General features: G+C 35.3%; 1 protein-coding gene across 2 annotated transcripts; it reads right to left on the reverse strand.

Annotated features, from left to right (window-relative positions):
* Positions 1 to 13215: 13215 nt before the first annotated feature.
* Positions 13216 to 14996, reverse strand: LOC139846889 (uncharacterized). 2 transcript variants are annotated; one of them, XM_071836436.1, is made up of 2 exons: positions 13761 to 14996; positions 13216 to 13598 (listed from the first exon to the last, which is right to left on the reverse strand). In XM_071836436.1, exon 1 carries the CDS (start codon positions 14911 to 14913, stop codon positions 13762 to 13764), a length of 1152 nt encoding a protein of 383 aa, XP_071692537.1. In that variant the 5' UTR covers positions 14914 to 14996; the 3' UTR covers positions 13216 to 13598; position 13761. The 2 variants fall into 2 exon arrangements, with proteins under 2 accessions (XP_071692537.1, XP_071692536.1); XM_071836435.1 differs by having other exon boundaries at positions 13719 to 14996.
* Positions 14997 to 23497: the final 8501 nt, after the last annotated feature.

Genomic DNA, 23497 nt, shown 5'->3' on the forward strand with positions numbered 1-23497 from the left:
AAAAAAAAAGGTCGAAGGTCTGTTTTTGAACCATTATTCCAAAACCTCGATTTCATATAAAATTTCAAAATGTAAAAATGAAGTCTTGTTAGAAATCGTCTGTTAAAACTACCTGTAAAGTTTCAGAATCCAATTCAGTGAATTGGATTCAAATTTTCGAGTCAAAGTTCAAAACCAAAAAGTCAAACTTTCGGTTTATCATGAAATTCGAAACGATTTAGAGGTTTCAAGATAAATTGAGGCCTGAGAAAGTTTCTAAGATTGATTTAAAACCTATTTTATGTAGAAATTCTTGTCTAAAACTCTTTAAAAATCAAAATCAATAATGGAGTTCATGGGTGTTCTTCACGACAGCTTTTTTTTTTCTGTTCCGAAATCCAAAGGTCCATTATAGATTGTTTTGGTCTCAATTTGAGAAATTTAAATCAAAACTTGATTACTTGTTTTGGGTGTTAAAACTCTGGTCGATGTTTAAATGGAGAAGAAGAAGAAGAAGAAACAGTGGAGACGGAATACATATTTTTAGTTAGGAGTTAAATCAGTAAAAATGAAATGGTTCAATTTTTGGTTATTGTTATTATTCTTAGTATATTTATTATTAGTATTATTATTTTTACCAATAAAAGTAGTAGTTACCTTTTTAGTATTATTATCAAAATTATAATTACAAGTAGGATTATTATTATTATTATTATTATTATTATTATTATTATTATTATTATTATTATTATTATTATTACTACTAATATTATTATCATTATAAGTATTAATCTTAAGTAGTGTAATTATTAATATTATCATTATTAATAAGATTACAATTATTATTAGTATAAGTGTTATTATCGATATCATTAAGGATTATTATTATTATTATCATGAAAATAATATAAGTTATCACTAATTTCATTAATATTAGTATTAGTATCACTTTTGTAACTAGTATTATTATTATTATTATTATTATTATTATTATTATTATTAAACAAAAATATCATTACTAACAATATCATTATTTTTATTAATATTATCATTTTTTTATATATAAAGTTATTATTATTATTAGTAAATCATTATTATTAAAACTATCATTAACAATAAAAGTAATATATTTACATTTATTATCATTAATAACATTATTATTATTATCATTAATAGAATCATTAACATTACTATCTTATTAATAATATTAAGTATTATAATCATTTTACCACTATTAATATTACTTTGGTATTACTATAACTACTATTATTAGTATACAAATGATATATTTAATACATATAACATAACAAAAATTTAATATATTTTTATATACAAAATGAATATAAGAAATATATATATATATATATATATATATATATATATATATATATATATATATATATATATATATATATATTATCAATATAAAAAAGGATATAATTAATAAATTTATAATTGTTCGATTACAATTATGTATATTAATAGATATACAAATTATATAGGTTCGTGAATCCGAGGTCAACCCTACTATTGTTCAATGTCGTCATATATATTTTTACTACAAAATACAGTATGGTGAGTTTCATTTGCCTTTTTACCCTTTATATTTTTGGGCTGAGAATACATGCGCTATTTTTATAACTGTTTTACGAAATAGACACAAGTAATTGAAACTACATTATATGGTTGAATGACCGAAGCCGAATATGCCCCTTTTGCTTGGTAACCTAAGAATTAGTAAACCGATCTACTAATTGATGCGAATCCTAAAGATAGATCTATTGGGCCTAACGAACCCCATCCAAAGTACCGGATGCTTTAGTACTTCGATGTTGTTTTATCATGTCCGAAGGATTTCCCGGAATGATAGGGGATATTCTTATATGCATCTTGTTAATGTCGGTAACCAGGTGTTCAATCCATATGAATGATATTTTTGTCTCTATGCATGGGACGTATATTTATGAGAAATGAAAATCTTGTGGTCTATTAAAATGATGGAAATGATTATTTATGTTAAACTAATGAGCTCACCAACCGTTTGGTTGACACTTGAAAGCATGTTTATTCTCAGGTACGAAAGAAGTCTTCCGCTGTGCATTTGCTCATTTTAAAGATATTACTTGGAGTCATTCATGACATATTTCAAAAGACATTGCATTCGAGTCGTTGAGTTCATCAAGATTATTATTAAGTCGATTATAGTTGGATATATTATAAAATGGTATGCATGCCGTCAACTTTCGATGTAATGAAAATTTGTCTTTTAAAAACAAATGTAATGTTTGTAAAATGTATCATATAGAGGTCAAGTACATCGCGATATAACCAAATGTAATGTATTCGTTCTGATGGATTAGGACGGGTCGTTAGAGTTAGATATAAACGCAGGTCATGTCCTTTTTTTATCTTCATTCTATTTTTTTTCTTCTTCTTCTATTTTACTCGTGACCTTCTCCTGTCCATCCTAGTCTCGATCATATTTTTTTTTCTTCGACATCAATCAATCATCTTATCTATGAGATTTAAATTCAGTCTACTTCCAATATTTGTATCAATTATCCAATTTATCTATTTCTTGTTTAATATTTTTTTTAGCGAATACCTCTGTATGTTACATTTTTCGGCCAAATTCAAAAACGAATCAATTAACAAAATCCAAGAATGCAGTCGTGTTAGAATTCAATTCCTAAAACTATCTGCAGAATTTCAATCCTCAATTCTTAGTATCGATTGCGAATTTTAGAGTCAAAGTTAAGATTCAATAAGTCAACTGTTTTGTTCATGGAGAAATTTGAATTCGTTTTAATGTTTCAAGTTCAATTTACGATTCCAATAGTTTCTAGAAGTGATTTGGAAAATATTTCATGAAGAAATCGATGTCTAAAAACATCTAAAAATCGAGTTTGATGTTTTTTTTTTTTTTTTTTGCGAACAGCAGGAGCATGCTGATTTTTTTTTTATATACTTTTTTTAATCAATGACAACCTTTCTAGTTCTTGTGTGATTACAAGTCTTAAACATACACCATTTAAAAGTAAATTTTTTTTGTTGTGTGCAATCAGCGACAACAGGAAGCTTGCTTCCTTTTAATTTTATTTTTTTTTCTTCTTTTAATCCTTTTAATCACATATATTTGTTTCTATGGTTGATAACTAAGTCCTAAATCCGATTTAAACAATTATTAGTAAGAGTAAAAGGGTGTTAGTCAACTTGAATTGATGTGGAGAAGAAGAAGAATAGGAATCAGGTTAAATACAAGTTATAAATATTTCGATGGAGTATTAATCAGAAAGACAGTTATGGCGTGTTGGTTTGGGTGTTTGATGGGCGTTTGGAGCATTTGTTTTTAGGAGGGTATATATCTTGTTCCCATTTCTATTATTATTATTATTATTATTATTATTATTATTATTATTATTATTATTATTATTATTATTATTATTATTATTATTACACTTATCATTATTGTTATTATCATTAGAATTACTAGTGTTATTATTCAATGTTATTATTATCATTATTATTAACTTGGTTATTATTAAAAGAATAAGCATTTTTTTAGAAAATTTTTAGAATTTTTAGTATTATTAATAAAGGAACTTCCATGAACACTATGACTACGATTATTATTATTATCATTATGAAAATAATATAAACTATTTCATTAATATAAGTACTTGTATCATTTCATAAATTATTAGTATCATTAACATAGGTATTATTATTAGTATTATCATTATTATTATTAATATCACAAAGTATCATTAATAAACTTACCAGTTAAACATTAATATTAGTAATACTGTATGATTACTGAAAATTTCTATTAAAACTATTAAAAATTACCATTATTATTAAAAGTACTATTTTTACTAAACTATCATATTTATCGTTATTAGTATTAATATATATATACAAGTTAATTACATAAAGTTATAATTATCCGATTACGAGTATACGTTTTAATATATATACAAATGATATAGGTTCGTGAATCCGAGGCCAACCCTGCATTGTTCAGTTGTTCAATGCTGTCATATGTATTTTTACTACAAAATACAGTAGAGTGAGTTTCATTTGCCTTTTTACCCTTTATATTTTTGGGCTGAGAATACATGCGCAATTTTTATAAATGTTTTACGAAATAGACACAAGTATTGAAACTACATTATATGGGTGAATGATCGAAGCCGAATATGCCCCTTTTGCTTGGTAACCTAAGAATTAGTAAACCGATCTACTAATTGACGCGAATCCTAAAGATAGATCTATTGGGCCTAACGAACCCCATCCAAAGTACCAGATGCTTTAGTACTTCGATGTTGTTTTATCATGTCCGAAGGATTTCCCGGAATGATAGGGGATATTCTTATATGCATCTTATTAATGTCGGTTACCAGGTGTTCACCATATGAATGATATTTTTGTCTCTATGCATGAGACGTATATTTATGAGAACTGGAAATGAAAATCTTGTGGTCTATTAAAATGATGGAAATGATTATTTATGTTAAACTAATGAACTCACCAACCTTTTGGTTGACACTTTAAAGCATGTTTATTCTCAGGTACGAAAGAAATCTTCCGCTGTGCAATTGCTCATATTAGAAATATTACTTGGAGTCATTCATGCCATATTTCAAAAGATGTTGCATTCGAGTCGTCGAATTCATCAAGATTATTACTAAGTCAATTATAGTTGGATATATTATGAATTGGTATGCATGTCGTCAACTTTCGATGTAAAGCAAAATTTGTCTTTTAAAAACGAATGCAATGTTTGTAAAATGTATCATATAGAGGTCAAGTACCTCGCGATGTAATCAACTATTGTGAATCGTTTGTAATCGATATGGACTACGTCCAGATGGATTAGGACGGGTTATTAAATAAACTATTAATAAAATATGTGCGAGAGATTTATTGGCATTTGAAAGTTATTGTATCCGCGACGCGTTTAATCTTGCCATGAACAATAGAATTTTGAGGATAACAGAATTCCATTCTTCGGTTCGTAAACCGTAGACAATCCTAGAGGGATTGTGAGTAATGTGGGGTTTAAGGATCTTAGAATTTAACTCTCCGGTCCGGCTACCGTGAATAACCCAGATCAATATGATGATATCGATGGGGTGGTTAAATGTTAAGTCCACCATCGATAACGCTCGTTGATCAATGGCCCCGTGAAGGTTGTAGGTTACCGTCGTAAGAGACTGACATGTTAACCTTAACCACAAATGAATGAATGATGACGATGGTTTCCGTAACTCGACTATCGATTCGATAGAGTATAATCTACGTGACATTGCGTCCTCCGTCGAATGATTGTAATCATGTGACGAACCGGGAAAACCCATATAGTTAATCATACGGTTAAAACCCAAAAACCAATCATGAAGATGATTGTAGGCAAGGAAGTAGGCGAGAAGCCATGCGAAGAAGAGGTGTATCATGCATAAGCTAATGATGTGGGTGATCAAGTCCAACTAGCTATATACTACGTCTCTTTAACGTCGTCGCATGCCAAATGTGGTGAGGCCATGGTTTTATGCGGAGCCACCATGGTCTTAAGCCATATGCAGAATGCACAAATGAAGTGCCGCCATAGGCTTACACAGAGCCGACATGGCGAAAAGCAAAGTGTGCAACACATATGCAACGTGTTGCGTGTTGTACGTCGCATGAAAATCCTGCGGCCATGGGCTTACGCGGAGCTCCTATGGCACAATGCAAAATGCATAAAAGTGTTTTCGGCTTTGGGTCGTCGCCAAAGGAAACAACTCATCCCTATCAGTTAAAGCCATATATCCAGGGGCGGATCTATATTGTTCCGATCGGTAGCACGTGCCACCAGTGAAATACCCGATCTAGTGGAAAAATTGTTAGAGTTTTATCTAGTGACACCAGTGAAAAGAGCATGGATCTACCGTGGTGCAACCAGGTCAGATGCCCCAGTGATCCAACATTTCTTGTGATGAATTTATATGTGTTTATATATTAATTATTTTCTTAAATTTTCATAGTTTGTGTACTTTAAAAGTTGCAGATGAAGAAAGGTAAGAGAAACTATTGAGGAAGATGAGATCTGATAATTGTGTCCCCACATGGTACCTTTTTTCCTAAATGTTTCATATATAACCCTCATATATACTGAAATCAACCAAATGACCCCTCAAATTTATTTAACTTACTATTTTAACCTTCAATTTTTTATTAAATAAAGTACATACGGTGATACGGACCAATACCTTTAACACATAGATGGTTCAAAGTTTATTTAACAATAGGGACACGTATTCTAAATATTTATTGTTAAGATTGTGTTTATCGATATCTACTTAACAAACATAAATAAAAGTTTAATTATACTAGTATTTACAAATGGGAGATGATTCTCACACACACTTTTTTGATCCTCACACACCTATTTTAACCTTTTACTCTTCTAATAATACTCAATCGGTGTGTGAGGATCAAAAAAGTATGTGTGAGAATCATCCCCCTTTAAAAATATAGGTTATCGTTTGCTCTTATATTTATAAGATTTATATTAATATTTCATAATTTTATATCTTTGATAGCTCAAAAATTTATCTACAAATAATTAAAGAAAACAAGTTAAAGTTGGTATTTTTAAGCTATTATTTATGTTATGCTCTTTTTAGTTCAAATTTTTAACAATTATTTTCGCTACAGCCGAAAAAAATCTAGATTCGCCTTGGACATCAAAGTTTATGGGGCATCATATTATGAATTCATTTAACTTAAGTTTATAACTGAAAATAAAATAAAATAAAAAAGAATCGAAGGTGTTTGTGTTTGTGATGGTGAAAATTGATACAGAGTATTTGGAGAAGAAGTGACGTACATCACTTGCTAATATTTTTTTTTCTCTTTTTTATAACTTTTTACTGTTCCAATTATAAATAATCAAATTTTAATTATAAATGTATAAAAGATACCAATCTTTTTGCAAGACCAATAAACTAAGCCCCTCAACTCTAATTTCTAGTTACGTCTATGGAAATAAGTCATCTAGTAGAAATTTTTTGAGTATTATCCAGTGACACCAGTGACTACAATTTCTAGATCCGCCACTGCATATATCCTGGTAGCCCCCATTTCAATACTACTAATTATTTAGTGGTGTTGAAGTCTAACACTAAGTTGACACCACCTTTAACGGTGATACATAAACACGTATGGAAACTTGTGCAGATGGAATTCCAACAAGGAAGAAACGTGCACGGCATCGCGTATAGAACTTTGTTCAAATGAGCACGCTAAAGGGTAGCTGAAAAGCACTGTGAAAAAGACTGCACATATCACTGCACAAATAATCGTTTAAAGAACCCTGCAAGTTGTGCAACATGTAAACCGCAGCAATGGGCTTATGCGGAGCAGCCATGGTGCAATGTGCAAGAAGTATGGACATAACTGCGGCCATGGGCTTACGTGGAACTGCCATGGCGCAACACAAAGTGAGCGCAACACATATGCATTGTGTTGCACACCGCGCATAAATTGTAGCCATGGGCTTACGCAAAGCCGCCATGGACTTAGACAAAGTGCGCGCAATACATAGGCGATATGTTGCTCATCGCACGTAAAATGCAGCCATGGGCTTACGCAGAGCCGCCATGGATTTAGGCACAGTGCGCGAAGTACGAATAAACTGAAATGCACAAATGAGTTGCGAGAAGTGGGGATAGTACTACTCGGGATTAACGCCCATAATGGCGTCCGAAGCGCAAAGGAACTACGAAAAGATATCGTGTATTGCTGAAGTGCGCTACAGAATATTTTACATATCTATGCCTTCACCGTAAAACAAGTAATGAACTGCGTCGGCCTTTCTGACAAACTAGTATACAATCAATGACGACACCACAGAGCATGAACCGGGAGCGACCCGGGGCTGTCCAGAGGCATAATTTTGGGAGATATTCCGAGAACACATATTGTGCAAACGGGCCCACCAACTATAGGTTATATGGCTGCAAATGAAACTTGAACACGTCTTTCCAATTGATAACGTAGTACCATGCTAGCCCCCATTTCAATACTACGAAAGTATTCTGTGGTGTTGAAATCCAACATTAAGTTGACACCACCTTTAGGAGCGATAAACGTGTAATCGAAAAGGAATTCGAATGCCATGATTTATCATTGTAAGGTAAAGGAAATGCACAAAGGATCGTGCAAAAACCGTGCAAAGCACACAGACTGCAGCCATGGCCTTACGTGAAGCCGCCATGGTGCAAAGAAAAAGTGCACGCAAAACATGCAAAGTGTTGCGCGACGCACAAAGAATCTTGCAACCATGACCTTACGCGGAGCCGCCATAGTGCAAAGGAAAAGTGCGCGCAACACATGCAAAGTGTTGCGAACCGCACAAAAAATCTTGCAACCATGACCTTACGCGGAGCCGCCATGGTGCAAATAAAAAGTGCGCGCAACACATGCGAAGTGTTGCGAACCGCACAAAAAATCTTGCAACCATGGCCTTACGCGGAGCCGCCATGGTGCAAAGGAAAAGTGCACGCAACACATGCAAAGTGTTGCGAACCGCACAAAAAATCTTGCAACCATGACCTTACGCGGAGCCGCCATGGTGCAAAGAAAAAGTGCGCGCAACACATGCGAAGTGTTGCGAACCGCACAAAAAAATCTTGCAACCATGGCCTTACGCGGAGCCGCCATGGTGCAAAGAAAAAGTGCGCGCAACACATGCGAAGTGTTGCGAACCGCTCAAAAAATCTTGCAACCATGGCCTTACGCGGAGCCGCCATGGTGCAAAGAAAAAGTGCGCACAACACATGCGAAGTGTTGCGAACCGCACAAAAAATCTTGCAACCATGGCCTTACGCGGAGCCGCCATGGTGCAAAGAAAAAGTGCGCGCAACACATGCGAAGTGTTGCGAACCGCACAAAAAATCTTGCAACCATGGACTTACGCGGAGCCGCCATAGTGCAAAGGAAAAGTGCGCGCAACACATGCGAAGTGTTGCGAACCGCACAAAAAATCTTGCAATCATGGCCTTGCGCGGAGCCGCCATGGTGCAAAGAAAAAGTGCGCGCAACACATGCAAAGTGTTGCGAACCGCACAAAAAATCTTGCAACCATGGACTTACGTGGAGCCGCCATGGTGCAAAGGAAAAGTGCGCGCAACACATGTGAAGTGTTGCGAACCGCACAAAAAATCTTGCAACCATGGCCTTACGCGGAGCCGCCATGGTGCAAAGAAAAAGTGCGCGCAACACATGCGAAGTGTTGCGAACCGCACAAAAAATCTTGCAACCATGGACTTACGCGGAGCAGCCATGATGCAACGTGCGCGCAACACATGCAAAGTGTTGCGCAACGCACTAAAATTCTTGCAATCATGGACTTATGCGAAGCCGCTATGGTGCAACGTGCGCGCAACACATGCAAAGTGTTGCGCAACGCACTAAAAATAAGATTACCAACCAATCATAGTTAATGTGCAAAATAGGTTCGCAAAGAGGTGCACAAATGACTGGGCGAATTACTGCGTAAATCTCCGTGCAAGATATACACATAAACCCGTGAGAATACACGCAAAGAACCACGTAAATGTGGATGAACACATAATAAGTGGGACGTATATTGTCCCTTGCGTAATTACCTCTGACTATGTCATAAAGGATAAACATAGTATCCAACTTATAATTTAATTAGTGAATATATTGCTCATCAAAACTAGTCCTCGTATCAATACTAATTATAAATGATAGAAAGAAGGCATGAGATTTTGATATATATTCACTATCTGTAAATAAAAAAGGGGTAGGTAACATATTGTGAGCACAAAACGGAGTATAAAATATGTGCAGATTCTACCTCATTCCTCCTATTATCAATTTATCAATTATTATTAATTATATATGATAAAATTGATCTCAATCTTGGTAAATATGTCGACCCATTAATTGATTATAAAATCAACTTAATAATTACAATCAATTAGTAAATCTGGGTAGCTATGCAAATCGTTAACTAATATAACGTGATATCCCAATATCTTTTGGCAGTTGTACGTAACAAAAATTGGCAATCAAATGACGTGAAACCCACTTGGTTTTTTATTACCTTCAGCGGTTAAAAAAAAATTCCGTCATCCCAATATAAACGTGTTCAATCCATTTATACATTACCCCATGACCCGGACCGCAAGAATATTGTGACGACAATTTCCAGATTAACTCAGCCGTTTGATAGATTTGTAAGCGAAAAAGTTGTCGGCGATCATCGAGGACCGGCAGCAATCGAGCGCAATCGCGTCGATTTCACCGATGACGTTTGAATAAAAAACTTTCATGGTGGTTATGAGGTCATGAGATCTGAAAAGATTCCTTTTTATTTATTTGATACTTGTATGATTTAAAAAACCCACGGCAGAAGTATTATCATCCTCTTAACTCATGTATACAAGATCTAGAGGTATTGTGATTAACTGATATAAACTTTGAACCACAAATTAGACTACACGTTAATACGTGTTAATCTCTAGATTATCAACGTAACGAAACAAAAGTAAACTTACAGCCGTTGGATTGATGGAAGAATGCAAGATATGTTCCGACTCTCAATGAAAGCACCACTTGATCAAGCATATTTCCGCCTAGGATAGAAACACGCTTGAGTGCAACAGAGGAGGGTTTTATTGGTTCAGCGGCGTTAACCTCCGGTCCGGATACCGTGATAACCCTAGCCGAGATGATGATCTCGGGAGGGTGGCTAAAGGCTGACCGCCGGCCGATAGCGGCGCCGATTGGCGGCGAAGGGGAAAAACCCTACGAGTAGTCGTAGGTAAAAACCCTAGTGAGAATGTGTCCCGATTAGGTGCCCTAATTGATTGGTGACCCCTCTATTTATAAGAGGGAATTAGGGTTTAGGAGGAAGACTTGACCGCGGTCCATGGACCAAGCCCAATTACTCTGCCCGATGGGCTCCGCACATCATCAATGGAAAATCATGTGTACTTTTAACAAATCAGATTAACGCAGCGGATAGTTAAAATAATAATCTTTTATTATTTCATAAAACATTTACAAGATTAAATATTCATATATTTAATGAAACATGCACACGATTAATTTATCACAATTAGATCCAGTTACACCTTAATAATTGTCACGAATATTAAAACAAAAAAGGAGTTAACGATATACCTTTCTTGTAGAAATTGATGAGACGGAGAGAAACTTACGATCAAAAGTATGACCGTCTCTTTGGATAGTCCACACTACACTTCAAACGACCGTCAATGGATGCTAGTCAAAACCCAAAATAACAAATTAATATAATCAAATTATATTAATAAGCAATAGATAAATATTACTCCGTATTGATTTCGTTTCATAAACAAAATGACATGTAGCTTTCTTGATCTTTGAGATGTAAGAAAAGGTTTTAATTTTTGTTTTTATTTTGTTACTCTGTACCAAAAACAAGAACCAATATATATATATATTTGAGGAGTACATGTAAAAACAACTCGTGAACCTTTTTCAATTAACCCGTGAATTCAAATTAGACGAAATATATATCATAAAGTCGTATTTCTCAAATACTTTAGGGGTATATTATGTAACTTATAATTAATAATTTCTATCATGTCGCTTTCATGTGAATAGTAAATTAATTAATTTCGATTCATTTACTATTTATTTTGCTACTTGAGTAATATATATATATATATATATATATATATATATATATATATATATATATATATATATATATATATATATATATATATATATTGACGTCTCGGTGTATATGTGTGTGACCCCAAAGGCTCAAATGAGGTTGGCCATATAGTTATATGTTGTACCTTGCACATTAATCCTACACGTTTTACCATTCAACCATTCCACTTTGGTCAAAAAAAAAGCTGCCGAAGCATTAGAGAAATATTGAGCCCAGCAATGCGGGCTGGCCCAATACTAGTTTAATATATTGAGAAAATAAAATTATATTATACATAGATTCAAGAAAACAAAAGAAGACAAAAAAATGGCACTATTCATTTGAAACTTTTTTGCAATTTTGTTACCATTACCTCCCGTTTTTACCTTATGTTAAATTTCACACCTTTTGACTAACTTTTTTAATTTTGCCCAACCCTCTAATTTTAAAGGATATATATTAAACACTGTAAAATAATAACATAAAGACATAAGTGGTTAGGTGGCTTGGTGGTCTTTGTTGTTTTCAAATGGGTGCATGTTCGATTCTTGCAAGGGGCCTTTTTTTTTTTTTCCTTCTTCCAGGCTAACGATTTTAGGCCCAGCGAAACGGGCCGACCCGAATACTTGTTAAAGTTAAATGAGGAAAAAAACTTTTCATTAATATAAAAACTTAAAATTATATATAAGAAGCCAAAAATTATTAAATTGCTTTTTCAGCCCATCATACCACAAGCCTACGAAACCCTTACTTGTTTAAACCAATTTCATCCAATCCTAGTACTGTAAATAAGCCGAGCTACTCGAGCTCGACTCGTTAAAAACTCGACTCGAGCCGAGCCTAGCTTAAATTTATTTTAAAACTCGTTTGATAAACGAGCCTAAGCTCGAGTTTTATATCTCAAACTCTAACAAGCTCGCGAGCTTAAACGAGCTTCTCATTTATATACACTAAAATAATATTTTTTGTAATAATAATATAAAATAATATATAAGTATATAACTATTACTATTTACTATTATATAATAAATAATAATAGTTAAAATTATACTATACTATTAATTATTAATTATGATTATGATATGAGTGGATAAAAGTACTTAAAAATATATTTAATAGAATAAAATCAAATAATATTAAAAAAAAACATCAAACGAGCCAAGCTCGATCTTACGATATTAGACTCGAGATATTAGACTCGAATCAAGCTGAGCTCGAGCCGAGCTCCATGAAATTTAAACGAGCCGGACTCGAGCCTAGCCGAGCTGGACTCGGCTCGAGCTCGGCTCGTTACAGCCCTAGGTTCAACCATCATCCCTCCCAAAAAAACATGCACCACCTCCCTAAAAAAACCCACAAATTTTTAGGTATTCATTCCGATTAACAGAATCATGATAGACTGATGGTTACAAACTTACAATTGACACGATGACCCATTTCTACTTAAAGATTGGTTTCCACTTTCCAAGCATGCAGCTCTTGTTGTGTAAATCTTCAACATTTAAGTTTGTTAGGAATTGATTTTGTTCTCATCCATATAAACATTACATCTACAAAATACAAATCTACAACAATACATAATATCACAAACACGAACGTGAGTTTTGAGGAAATGAGATGTGTAAACAACATTATTTGTCCTAAACTAAAGAGTTATTATCAACCTCATACACAAAATGTTTGGTTAGGCCACAATCACATTATCGGTTCCTCAGCCTATTTCTTTTTAACGGTAACACACACACATTCTTTTTGTTCATGTTCATAACTCCTTGATACTGCTCGGTCAGAAGCTTTTTGGTTTTTCTCGGCCTATTGAAGTTTTTAAAAGGCCGATAAACTAACATTTTAACAGTTTACGAACTCATAAGCTCGAGTTGATACTTGATAACCTCATAACCTATAACAAATCACAAATGAAACCATCAACAAGCATGAAAATACTATATAAACTTCAAGGATTCACATACATTACAAGCACTAAACACGTATAAAACACAAAATTAACCGAATCAATTACCTCAATTCTCATATTATATACAACCAAACACAAATTTCAAACCTCATTTCGAAGAAGCAGCCTTAATCGCTCGCTGAAGTTCACTTTCCACATCGTTCGAACCACCACCATTCTTAACTTCTCTCGTCCCATTCGCCTCACCGCCGTTCTTTTTTTTCATTCTCCACTGCTCAAACCCTTCCGTATTCTCAACCACCCGAGGCCCCACCGGGAGCCCCACCGCCTTCATCACTCCGCCACCATTGTTCTCGTTTCGACTTCTTAACGATTTCCATGATTTTATTTCCTTAATTTCGTCCAACGTTCGTCTCATTTCACGATTTTCCTTCTGTAAATCACTCAATTCTCTACTCATCCATAAATGCATTCCTTTCAACATCTCAAATTCATTTGCATCAACTACGTTATCGTGCTTTAAATTCGCATTCTCTTCGATCATTTCATCCATTCGTTCGACTTTTATTTTGTTCACTCTCAAATACGGTAACTTTTTTTCGTAATCGGATGGAATACACACACCCCATCGTAAATTCACCTTCACACGTTTAGTCACCGGTAATTCGGTATCGGCCGCCATCAAAATCCCTGACAAAATCGAGTCTTTTGTCGCTGATTCTACCGTCAATTCTTTCCAATTAATCGGACGATCCAACGGCACGAATCCGAAAGAGTTTTCGCTCCCAATATCGCCATTCCCACCATTGAGCTTCACGTTAGGGTTAGAAGAAACAGTTGAATTAATCGATTTACGAAGCGAAAACGATCCTAACCTCGGTTTGAAATGGATTGAGAAATTAGGGTTAGGGTTAGGGTTCTGAGGTGAAAACGAGAAATTAGCCGAGATTATTAAAGGGGAATTGTTGGGGGAGCCAGATAGACTTACGCCGGACTTGAGCGTGAGTGTGAGAGGTGCGGTAGCAGTTGCCGCGGCAGCGGCGGCGGTGGTGGCGGCGGTGGGAGTGGTGGTTGGGGTGTTGTAAGAGAGTTTGAGTGATGGGCCGGAAAGAAAGTGGGTGCGGAGGGATAGGGAGAGACTGTCGGATGTGGCGGCGGCTGCGGTGGCGGAGTGGTGGTGGTGGGTGGCGGAGAAGGCGGATAGAAAAGGGAGACCGAAAACGGTGATGGGGATTTTGGCTTTGAAATGGATCGGGTTTTGTTTTTGTTGTTGATCTTCGAGTTTCAGGGATACTTTCATGATGAACTTTTTGATTGATGAGAAGAAGCAGTGGACCGAAGAAGCAGTGGACCGAAGAGGTAATAAATTTTAGAGAAAGATAAGGGTAAAATTGTATGGTTTATAAAGTTTGGGTGAAAAAGGGAAAAATGTAAACTTTTTTATGAAATCAACGCTGAGAAATCATATTTTCTGAAATTACCCTTGTGGATTTTTTATATTTGCGATATAACCCTTGTTAGTTCTTTTTTTCTGAGAAATTGACTTCTTGAATTCTCTATTTACGGAAAATGTCCTCATCTTTGAAAATGTTACAATTTCATGCAATTTAACTTAGGTAAATACTATGGTTGTAAATTAGCTGAACTACTCGCGAGTTACTCTAGCTCGACTCGTTTAAAAATTTGAGCCGAGCTTAAACGAGCTCGATCCCGAACTTGAACTTATTTTGATGATCGTTTAATAAACGAGATCAAACTCGATCTTTATATCTCGAGCTCGAACGGGCTCGCGTGTCTAAACGAGCTTTTCATTTATATACACTAAAATATTATATTTTGTGATAATAAAATATACAAGGATATATAAATTAGTATTATATAAATTATAGTTAAAATAATAATATTAAATATGATTATAAATGAATATAAATTACATTACATAAAAAAATATTAAATAGAGTAAAATTAAATAATATAAAAAATTAATTTTATGTCATTAACGATTTGAACTCGAGCCGAACTCGAGCTTATGATATTAGGCAGAAACCGAGCCGAGCTCAATTCAAGTTATATGAAATTTAAATGATTCGAGCTTGAGCACGGCCCGTTATAGCCCCAACTAACACCCCAATTTCATTACCTCTGACGCCTCGTTAACAGCGTCAGAGGACGTCAATTTTGGCCACCTTGTCTGACGAGATGCATCTCACGCCTTGTTAGAATTGGTTTTACTCGAATAAAGCGTCCACTTATTTTCTCAAGAAATCCATTCATTTTTCAAGATCCACGTAATTAACATCTGTTAATTGCATTCATTTTTTCAAACACGTCCTTTTAAATTTTAAAATTTTCTAATAGTTGTAACTAACAACACAGCACATTAGAGTCGTGGTACAACACATTAAAGCCTTTATACGATCTTATAACGAGCTGGGCTCTAGCTTTTTAAATGATTCGCGGGCCGAGCTCGAGCTAAATATCCAAGGCTCGAAAAGAGCTGAGCTCAAGCTTTTCAAAAATCAAAAGAGCAGAGCTCGAGCTCGGCCCAACTCGTTTATGTTGGGATTTAACAAGTTTCATAATACTTAAAACCATTTATTAGTAAGCTTGCGGAAGCGTGTTAATATGAGTATGTTTAGCCGTTTAAGAACTTGTTAATCATTCAACCATTTAAATGTAAATCCCATGGATCAAGTTGTGAAATAATACTTGCTAATTAACAAGAAAGGATAGTGTCTATACCTCCTCAAAACAAGTTTGAGGGTTCTTCAAAATGAGCAGAAAGTTTGAAGGTGATGATGATGAAATGAGCTCCTAACTTGAACCTTCAAGTGTATAGAACCCTAAGCTCTTGTACTCCAACACCACCCTTAATCTTGGCAATACTTTGGAACCTTTAAACCTTTGTTAACTAAGCTAGAAAACCAGTTTCTTTGCTCACTGATTTCTGGACAGCAGCAACCCAAAGAAATGATGATGAATGTAGTTTCAAAAGCATGAAACCTCAAGAGATAATACCCCAAACTTATCACCAACACCCTAGCCTTTTGTTAGGAATTGAATGACACTTGAATTAAGCTTGCAAGAACAAATTTAGGACTTGGTCTTGAGTCCCAAAACCCACGTTTTTTTGGACAGCTGCAGTAGCTGAATTTTCAGCTCTTTTTCCTTCTTCACTTGATGTGTTTATGCATGTGTATTTTTACTACAAGTCTCTAGACCATGCTTATGGAAAATGGGAATTGTAATTGACCAAGAAAAGAATCTAAGCATGTGTACTAGAGTCCCCATGCCACTACATACATTTAAATAAAATGGTTTTTATAAAATTTGATTTTATAAAATTGAATTTTATAAAATACATTTTTATAAACTTACATTTTATTTATTATGTTTACATCATTTATAAAACCTATTTTATAAAATGTAACATAATTGATTTATTATTTACCTATAAATAATTAAATCCATATCATATAAATTATTCCATAATTTATATATATATACATCAAGTAATAATTTTAGAAAGCCATTTTCTTTAAAATTCAAGTGTCGCGTATTTAATCAATGATCCAATCGTTAAGATCAAATACGAATAAGGTGTTGGCAAGCTTGTTATTGGGTATGACCCGACTTGGATCAAAACATATCAGCCACGTTAATTTAATATGTCTCTCGGGCATATGAAATACCTTCAATCTCCCACTTGCACGAGAAACATAAGAAATTAATGCAAGTGATGGATACCACCTAACGACCGTCCATCACCCCCAATATGTTATGACTTTGTGCCATTCAACAACATCATCCCTTTCGAGTTCCCATCTCGAATATGAATAGGTGAATCTTTCATTATATCCTTTCGTCCTAGATGTCATGCTAAATCCAAGAGATACAGAGTGATCACTCTCTTTTAGATTTAACTTTATCAGGCCTTAAACATCTGACTCTCAACGAATAAGAGGGACAAATTCCATCTTGACTACATATGTCCTAAATACATACCTTGCATTATACCTGAGCTCTTCCTTATGAACTACCATATTTCAGAATAGCGAAGGAAAGAATCAAGGCATAATACCTGGTAAATATCCGAACCCAATACGTATCTCAGGTCAGAGGATACAATGATATTCGCCTTTACTCAAGATTACATGTGATCAACCACAAAGGCTCCATTTAGTAAATCTTGAGAGCGGGTCTTCCAATATTTGTATCCTACAAATATCTATGAACCTTGGTTGCAACCTTGCCCCACATTCATCCCGTGAATGTATACCAATCCAAGTTCATAATAGTCTAAACCTCACATTTGCTCCCACAAATGTGATCGACTACGGAATTCAGAATAATTACTTATTCATGGATAAAATATGCAAAATAGGAACATAACTCAAAATAAATTAATACCATAATTATATTAATGAGTTTGAACAATTTCGTTCCGTTACAATACTTAAAACAGATCATGACCAATCACTAGAATATCGAAGCCCTAGTGCACAAACATGTTCTAAATGTTTTGATCCATGTAAGAGCTTCGTGAGTGGATCCGCTATGTTAAGATCTGTGTGAACTTTGCGAATACATATCTTTCTCTTTTCAACTTCATCCCTTATGTAGTTGAATCTCCGCTCAATGTGACGGGTCTTTTGGTGAGCACGAGGTTCTTTGATTTGAGCAATCGCACCCTCGTTGTCACAAAAGATCTCAAGAGGGTCCTGAATGGAAGGGACTACTCCTAAGTCGTCGATGAATTTCTTCATCCATGCAGCTTCCTGAGCTGCCAATGATGCGGCGATGTACTCCGACTCTGTAGTGGATAAAGCAACAACATCCTGTTTTGAACTCTTCCAAGAGACCGCACCTCCATTTAACGTGAATACATAACCGGATTGTGATCGAGAATCATCTCGATCAGTTTGGAAACTCGCATCCACGTAACCTTTTACAGCGCGTTCCTCCTCACCAGACCCATATATTAGAAACATATCCTTAGTCCTCCTAAGGTATTTCAATATACTTTTAACAGCAATCCAATGACTGTTTCCTGGGTTATTCTGGTATCTGCTTGTCAGGCTAAGAGCGCATGACACATCCGGTCTAGTACATATCATTGCATACATGATTGACCCAATGGCAGACGCATATGGGACTTTCTTCATTCTCTCTTGTTCATCTTTCGTGGTGGGGCACTGAGATGAACTAAGGAGTGTTCCTCTTTGAATAGGTACCAAACCTTTCTTAGAGTTCTCCATCTTGAACCTTTTCAAGATCTTTTCAATGTATGCACTTTGATTCAAACCTATCAGCTTCTTGGATCTATCCCTGTAGATCCCAATCCCCAAAACGTATTGTGCTTCTCCAAGATCCTTAATGGAGAAGCATTTACTTAACCAAGTTTTAACTCCTTGCATTGCCGGAACATCATTTCCAAATAGTAATATATCATCCACATATAATACAAGGAACATGATAGTGCTCCCACTAGCTTTCTTGTATACACAAGCTTCATCACCATTTTTAATGAAGCCAAATTTCTTGGCCTCCTCATTAAAACGATGATTCCACATTCTCGATGCTTGTTTCAATCCGTAGATTGACTTCTTTAACTTGCATACCTTCTTAGGATATTTCGGATCAGCAAAACCTTCAGGCTGAACCATGTAGACATCTTCCTCAAGATGTCCGTTTAGGAAAGCGATCTTGACATCCATTTGCCATATTTCATAATCATAATGAGCAGCAATGGCAAGTAATATCCTAATAGACTTTAGCATTGCCACAGGCGAAAAAGTTTCATCATAGTCAACCCCTTGAGTTTGAGTGAAACCTTTTGCTACAAGTCTAGCTTTATATGTATCCAAGTTTCCATGTATGTCGGTTTTCATCTTGAAAAGCCATTTACAATCAACTAGACTTGAGCCAGTAGGTTGTTCAACAAGTTCCCAAACTTGGTTGTCATACATGGATTGCATCTCAGCGTTCATGGCTTCCTGCCATTTATCCTTATCAATCCTTGATAAAGCATCTTGGTAGTTTATTGGTTCATCCAAATCAACCACATAGCAACCATCCATGAGAAACCCATATCTCTCAGGAGGATTACTAATCCTACCAGATCTGCGAACGTCTTGTGTATTTTGATCATCCATTTGATCACTCTCAACATTTTCATGTTGAGTGCTAGTGTCAACCAATTGTGTATCATCTACTTGATCTTGAACCTCTTCAAGATCTATCTTCCTTTCACTATTTCCTTCCATTAGGAACTTAGTTTCAAGGAATTCGGCCTTTCGAGCAACAAATACATTTTGCTCGGATGGATCATAGAAATAATATCCCATATCATCCTTGGGATATCCTATGAAGATACACTTCGTGGATCGAGCATTCAACTTATTAGGGACGTAACGCTTAGGATAAGCTTCACATCCCCATACCTTTAAGTATGATAGAGATGGAGGTTTTCCAAACCACATCTCATGAGGAGTTCGTTCCATTTTCTTGGTTGGGGCCATATTTAAAATACGAGCCGCGGAGCATAGACAATAACCCCAAAATGATAGAGGTAACGAGCTTCTAGCCATCATAGATCGAACCATATCCATTAGGGTTCGGTTCCTCCTTTCGGAAACACCATTAAGCTGTGGTGTCCCTGGTGGAGTAAGTTGTGAGATAATCCCACAACTCCTAAGATGATCTTGGAAAGCATCGCTTAGGTATTCACCTCCTCTATCGGTACGAAGTACCTTGATTGTCTTGTTGAGTTGATTTTGTACTTCGTTTTGATACTCTTTGAATGCTTCAAAAGTTTCGTCCTTATGTCTTAACAAGTAGACATATCCGAAACGACTGAAGTCATCAATGAAAGTAACGAAGTATCTTTCACCATTCCTAGCTATGGGCTTAAAGGGTCTACATACATCCGAATGTATTAATCCCAATAAGTCCTTAGCCCTTTCGTAGGTCCCTTCGAAAGGTGCTTTAGTCAATTTGCCTTGTAAACAAGATTCACATACATCAAACGAGTCTAGGACATTTGATTTCAAAAGTCCATTCTTTTGAAGTGTATGCATTCGGTTCTTGTTTATGTGACCAAGGCGGCAATGCCATAAGTAGGAATCACTCAAATCCCTTTTGAGTTTCTTGGTGCTAGTATGGTATATAGAGCTCGATGATGTGTCATCATGAACCAATTCATAAATTCCATTTGAAGGCGAAGCCTTGAAATAGAATACATTATCTTTAGAAACATGAATATCATCATCAATAAAATTAACAACGTAACCACATTGTTTTAAGCGAGAAATAGAAATAATGTTTCTACACAAATCCGGAGCATACAAAACATTTTCTAAAATAAGTTCCAATCCGCTTGGAAGCTTCAAAATAAAATCTCCTTGAGCTTTAACATGCACCTTTGCACCATTGCCCATATAGAGACTTGATGTTCCCGCCTTATGATCACTTCTTTTGAACCCCTGCAAAGAATTGCAAATATGAGTTCCACATCCCGTGTCTAATACCCATGTATTAGAAGAAGTAATACTAAGCTCTATATATACCATATACATATTACCTGAGGTTTGCCCTGCATCCCTCTTGTCCTTCAACTCCTTAAGATAGACCGGACAGTTTCGTTTCCAATGACCCATCTCACCGCAACCGAAACATGGGTCTTCTTTGGGGTTTGCCTTCTCGGCTACCTTTTGCTTCTTAGCCTTGTTGATGGTTGGGGTAACCATCTTCCCTTTCCCTTTGCCTTGATGGGCGGGTCCTTTTCTCTTGGCCACCTTTGGCTTAGAGGTGTTACCTTTTGACCCACCTTGATCGATTGCTAACACGGGTAAAGCCCTTTTACCCATGCTAGTTTCCGCCGTTCTAAGCATACCGTGAAGCTCACCTATGCTCTTATCCATCCCATTCATATTGTAATTAATTACAAATTGATCAAACCTTTTTGATAGGGAGTTAAGGATAAGATCGGTGGCTAACTCATTTGATATGTTTAGGTTAAGACGGTTAGCACGATCGATAAGGCTTTTCATCTTAAGTACATAAGATGAAACCGATTGGGTATCGTCCATACGACAAGCATGTAGCGCCCGAACCGTTTCGAAACGCTCGACACGCGCTTGTTGGAGGAACATCTCCTTTAATTGCGTTATCATGTCGTATGCACTATGATGCTCGAAATCCTTTTGGAGTTCGGGTATCATAGTCCCAAGCATTAAGCATGAGACTTGAAGGGAGTCGTGGCAATACTTATCATAAGAGGCCATTGCTTCCACATCATTCTCATCCGGTTGATCGGGAATGGGGTCCTCAAGTACATACGCTTTATCCTCTTGTTTGAGGACAATCCGAAGATTGCGGAACCAATCCATAAAGTTGGTATGGTTAAGTTTGTCTTTCTCGAGGAGAGACCGTAATGATAGGTTGTTCATGTTAAGTGGTGCGTTTTGCATGTTGTTGTTGTTATTAGCGGCCATCTACAAAATTCAACAAAGTTCATTTTAAGTATCGATTTTAGATTTAATAAACAATACCCTTTTAATTTGATTGATATTTATTAAATTTTAGAATCCAACGGTAAACCAAATTTCGGTTAGGTGACCTTTATCCCGTTATTTGATTTAGCTAGGTAGTCATTATATGACAATTGCAATCCTTTTGCAACTTCTAAGTTATGGGATCATGCAATCCTTTTGCATGGCATATTATCCCATCAACGCCTATTTGTTCATCATGCTTCGGTGACCCTAAGTTCATGATTCCCAAATCAAGTCGTCCTATTTGTATAGACTTGTAAATTTAACATACAAGTGGTTAGGTGACCTTTATCCCACAAGCATGCGAAATTTACCTTAATCATATTAGTTTGCTCATAACGGTTAGGTGACCTTTATCCCATCATGAGTTCCCTAATACTTTTAAGTGTCACACAATAGGATGGCGTTAAACTTGTTTACCTTGTTTGTAAAAGGGATTTTAAGTTTTCGTTAATTCTAGTTTGAGAAAAACTTTTATGCCATACACCAACATGCATTTAGTGTATGGTACTTATGAAAAACCAATTTCATGTCTTGTAATTGAGCCAATTACTTGATATAAACCATTTTATATACGTTATCCTTTTCTTGTTCTTAATAACCATTTATTAAGGTTTTTGGTTGCAATTTTAATTCAACCATTTAAATAACCATTTTGCATGTACTTAGTACGTCTAATTTAACCAATTAAATTGTCGTTTTGTTTGTTGTTATCTTGTGATTTATTGTATCAACCAAACATACAAAACAATAATCATACAAACAACCACACATGCAAAATAAGTGTGTTCACAATCTAGCCATTTTGGTGGACATTTGTTTAGCCGAAAACAAATGTCACCGGGTAAGGGTTAATCATACAAAGTAGGAGATTTCAAATCTCCCACTTAATCTTGCATCCATATGCACCTTGTGTTCTTCAAGTCTTCATCATCTTGTATCTTCATTTTTACAAAATATGTATCCTAATACATTTTATCTAGAAAATGAAATTACAACCTATTCTATTTTACATACCAAATATAAAATGAATTACATAACCAAATGAAATAATTATTACAAACCAATTGAACAATTATTACATGCCATTGAATAATTATTATTACAAACCAAATGAATATAACAAATCAACCAAATATAGCATGCAATCAACACAAGGTCAAGGCATAGATTGTGAACTTCAACATGCAACCAAATATGAACCAAATGGAAGAGCCCAAACCCACTTTTGGACCCTAACCAATTCGGCATTAAACATAAACCCACCCAAATCCAACAATTTTTGCATTCTTCTTTCATGCATGTACTTAGAATGCAAAGTTGATGGGT

The sequence above is a fragment of the Rutidosis leptorrhynchoides genome, chromosome 5 (genome assembly GCF_046630445.1).
Source record: "Rutidosis leptorrhynchoides isolate AG116_Rl617_1_P2 chromosome 5, CSIRO_AGI_Rlap_v1, whole genome shotgun sequence".
NCBI classification, from domain to species: domain Eukaryota; kingdom Viridiplantae; phylum Streptophyta; class Magnoliopsida; order Asterales; family Asteraceae; genus Rutidosis; species Rutidosis leptorrhynchoides.

Bases quoted from the DNA above. Each gene is read 5' to 3' on its own strand.
- LOC139846889 (XM_071836436.1), bottom strand. From the start codon at position 14,913: ATGAAAGTATCCCTGAAACTCGAAGATCAACAACAAAAACAAAACCCG.